Source organism: Elephas maximus, chromosome 3 (assembly GCF_024166365.1).
Source record: "Elephas maximus indicus isolate mEleMax1 chromosome 3, mEleMax1 primary haplotype, whole genome shotgun sequence".
NCBI classification, from domain to species: domain Eukaryota; kingdom Metazoa; phylum Chordata; class Mammalia; order Proboscidea; family Elephantidae; genus Elephas; species Elephas maximus.
In genome coordinates this window covers 190,411,168-190,414,441 of record NC_064821.1, presented here as the reverse complement: position 1 = coordinate 190,414,441, position 3,274 = coordinate 190,411,168, and the positions used below count along the sequence as shown (strand labels likewise).

Sequence of the window (3,274 nt, the reverse complement as noted above, 5' to 3'; positions counted from 1 at the left end):
TGGGATTTCATGTTTCTCTTTGTGATCTCGCTTCCAACCGGATGAGCCAGGAGAAGTTGCATACCCACCGCCAGCAGTTCAGCCTCTGCCCCTCACTAACACAGCCTTCATCTCCACTGTTCCGCTCCCACTCATCCCAAACTCCCCCAGGAATGGTCTCAAGACCCAAGACTTGGTTCCACTGTCTCCTCCCTGAGACCAATTTACTTCATCATTTGAGAAAGACAAGTTCCTTTTGAGCTCAGCCCTCACTCACTCCTTGGCCTTGTCCTTCAAACTCTCTTCCACCCAGGTCATTCTCATTGATTTCTTTTCTGTAGACTCTTGTCTTGGAATAAAAGGCAAGATGAGCAACATTGCAGCTGAGAAAGTCAAGATATGCCACACTCCATCTGAGAATGTGGTCCTGAGCTTGGTTGAACTATTTCATCAATACACCGGGTATGATGATAACATCAACAGGGAAAACCTGCTGAAGCTACTGAAGGAGAACTTCCCCAACTTCCTCAATGACTGTGTGAGTAGGGGTCTGGCTCGTCTGGGGCAGGAAGAGGCTGTGTTATGTGTACAGGGAGGGGATACGGTGGGTAGACGGGGTCCATGGGCTTTGGCATGTCTGAAGACCCCACTGCTAAGGGAATACACTGTTTGTGATTGGCTGATCTGGAGTCTGGCCCTTCCCTGGATAACTCTCCACACGTCTACTCTCCTCATTTTACCTCCAGGCCCGAGGCAGGGCCAGTCCCATGTGGAGGCAGATTGGAAGATTCTAGGAGCTCAGGACAAAGATTCATGCTCTTTTTTCTCTTGGGTGCCTGTCCTGCCACTGGGGCTCTGTTGCTGCATGAATCTGGACAAATCACCCACAATCCGATCCTTAGTTTTCTCATCTACAAAAGGAGATAAAAGAACTTAATTTCCTGTGTTGGTGTTGTTGAAATGAAATGACTTATGTGAAAATGCTTTGAAAAGGAGAAAAAGTGGTGGACATATTAGAGACTCAAGAAAGTGTTATGATTTGAAAACCAGTGAATAGAGTAAAGCATGTGCCCTCCCACTGGTCACTGAGAGTCCCCCCAAGGGTCTGGTTGCCTTGGGTTAAAAGGTTGCCTCCTAAAGGCTCTTCTTCACATTTTCCTGAGGGAAAGGGTTATTGTTAGGTGCTTTTCAGCATCATAGCAACATGCAAGCCTCCACTGGCAGGTGAGTGGTGGCCGTGCACCAAGGTACATTGGCGGGGAATTCAACTCGTGCGTCCTGTTTGGAAGGTGGGAATTCTACCACTGAACTAGCACTGCCCGTGGAAGGAGAGGTAACACGGTGGGAATCATGAACCCAAAGACACGGCCACCAACTTTTATATGGGCAAAGTACATTCATAGTCCTAATTTCATCTAACTGTTAGAAGGAATCATTAGCACAGATTGAGACTAAGGAACAGAATGAATGGGGCCAAACTGATAGGCTTTGATGGGAAAGAATTTAAGTGTGAAGAGCATTAGAGAATGAGGAGAGTAACTGGCTGGGCTGTAATGGTCCCGTGGGGGAAGAATGAAGACAGTGCACCTGAAGGGGAGGTGGTGGATGAGCCTGAGTCCCCTTGTCATTTATCAGTGGACTCCCTGTGCAAGTTCCAATTTTTGACCAGAAATCTCCAGTGATGAGTCAGGGCTTGACTTTGCTTGACCCCATCTCTCCATCTCCATAACCTCCCCTGACCAACCACACCTTTGGTTCAGCCCTAGGTATTGTCTCTGCTTCTGTCTCTATTCTCATCTTCTCCCTGGATAATGTTTTTACATTTGTTTGCATGTTTTTTTACCCCACAGGAAAGAAGAGGCAAAGATTACTTATGCAATGTCTTTGAGAAAAAAGACAAGAATAAGGATAAGAAGATTGACTTTTCCGAGTTTCTCTCTGTAGTGGGAGACGTAGCCACTGACTACCACAAACAGAGCCATGGTGCCCCGCCCTGTTCCGGGGGATGCCAGTGATTCCAGGCCAGTCCAGCCTAGAGGCCTCCAGAGACCCCCAAAGCAATAAATATCTCCTTGTACCTGATACTTGCATTACTCCTTCCTTCTCTTTTGGTGGCATTAGTGGACAAATGGACAAATACTGACTCTCGGCTTTGTAGACTCTCCACAAGGGGGATCAACCCAGCTGACATTTAGTGCAGAGATGCCTTCCTGGTCTTATCCCAGACCCACTTCTGCTCCTCAGGCCCCAATGTAGCCCAACTGCTGGCATCACAGGAGGGCCCTGCTAGTATGGCACATGCTCTTTTTTCTCCTGGGATAGAGCTGGGATCCTGGGATGTCTCTTTGCCTCCCAAGTGGTGCCTGTCTGTGTGTAAGTGTGTAGGGGGTGGGGTATCTTAGGTGTGGCACTGAGATATCCATCACCCACCTGGCTGTTTAGGAAAGAACAGGGAGGAGGAGCAGATGCTTTATTTCCTAGCCCTTCACTGCAGTTGCTTTTAAGGGCCATAGGGGAGTTGGATCTCTCCTCTGAGGTCAAAAGTACATCCTTGACAAAGTCATTCCTTCTCGTGAGCCTGAGGGCCACTGGGCATTTTCTTTATGGGTCATTGTCATGAATGGGGAGAGACAGTAGGGTCCTGAGAACCAGCCCTGCCTGCAGAAGTCTATGGATATGATTTTTTGGGGCTTGTATGTGATGTGTTAACCTGCAGTATGAGTGTGTGTGTATATGCATGTGAGTGTGTGAATGAGAGGGAGCTTCTGCTCTGAGGTGTCTCTCCTCACTGCGGTGTGAGACATGTGCACTGTGGAGACAGAAGTGAAGATTTGAAGAGCTTGTTGTCTAGTGAGGAAGTCCCAGAGGAAGCAAGTGAGAGAATAGGGCTGGTTAAGGTCCACAGTAGTTATGTGTTCCCTTTTGGGTGCTGGAGGGTCCTCCCTCAGTGTGATACTTGAAAAATAAACTAACCTTTTGGCCAGATAAAGTGGAGAGGGAGAAACAAACTCCCAGTGTGGGATCCTCTACTTGTAGTCACACATTGTTGGGTACTTAGGACTCAGAAACCAACATGGCACAGAGGCTGCCTTCCCATCCCTGGCTCTCTGGAGGACACCAATCTCCTTGTGGCTTTTTCCCTGGGAAGGCAGGGGGCTGCTGACTCTCGAGTTACTCAAGCCTGAAAGAGACAGGAGGCAGGAGGGGTCAGTAATCACTTCCATCCCCAGTGTCACTTCCAGGCCATGTCCCCTACACCTCCTCCTTGCGGTTCACTCCATCTCGTTTCTTCACT

General features: G+C 48.5%; 1 protein-coding gene across 1 annotated transcript; it reads left to right on the top strand.

Annotated features, from left to right (window-relative positions):
• Positions 1–346: 346 nt before the first annotated feature.
• Positions 347–1,994, top strand: LOC126071472 (protein S100-A7-like). The gene is made up of 2 exons (XM_049875665.1): positions 347–517; positions 1,830–1,994. Exons 1-2 carry the CDS (start codon positions 347–349, stop codon positions 1,992–1,994), a joined length of 336 nt encoding a protein of 111 aa, XP_049731622.1.
• The last annotated feature ends 1,280 nt before the right edge of the window (positions 1,995–3,274 follow it).

Coding starts and splice junctions, on each gene's coding strand:
- LOC126071472 (XM_049875665.1), top strand. CDS start 347: ATGAGCAACATTGCAGCTGAGAAAGTCAAGATATGCCACACTCCATCT. Junction 518..1,829: donor CCAACTTCCTCAATGACTGT/GTGAGTAGGGGT, acceptor TTTACCCCACAG/GAAAGAAGAGGCAAAGATTA.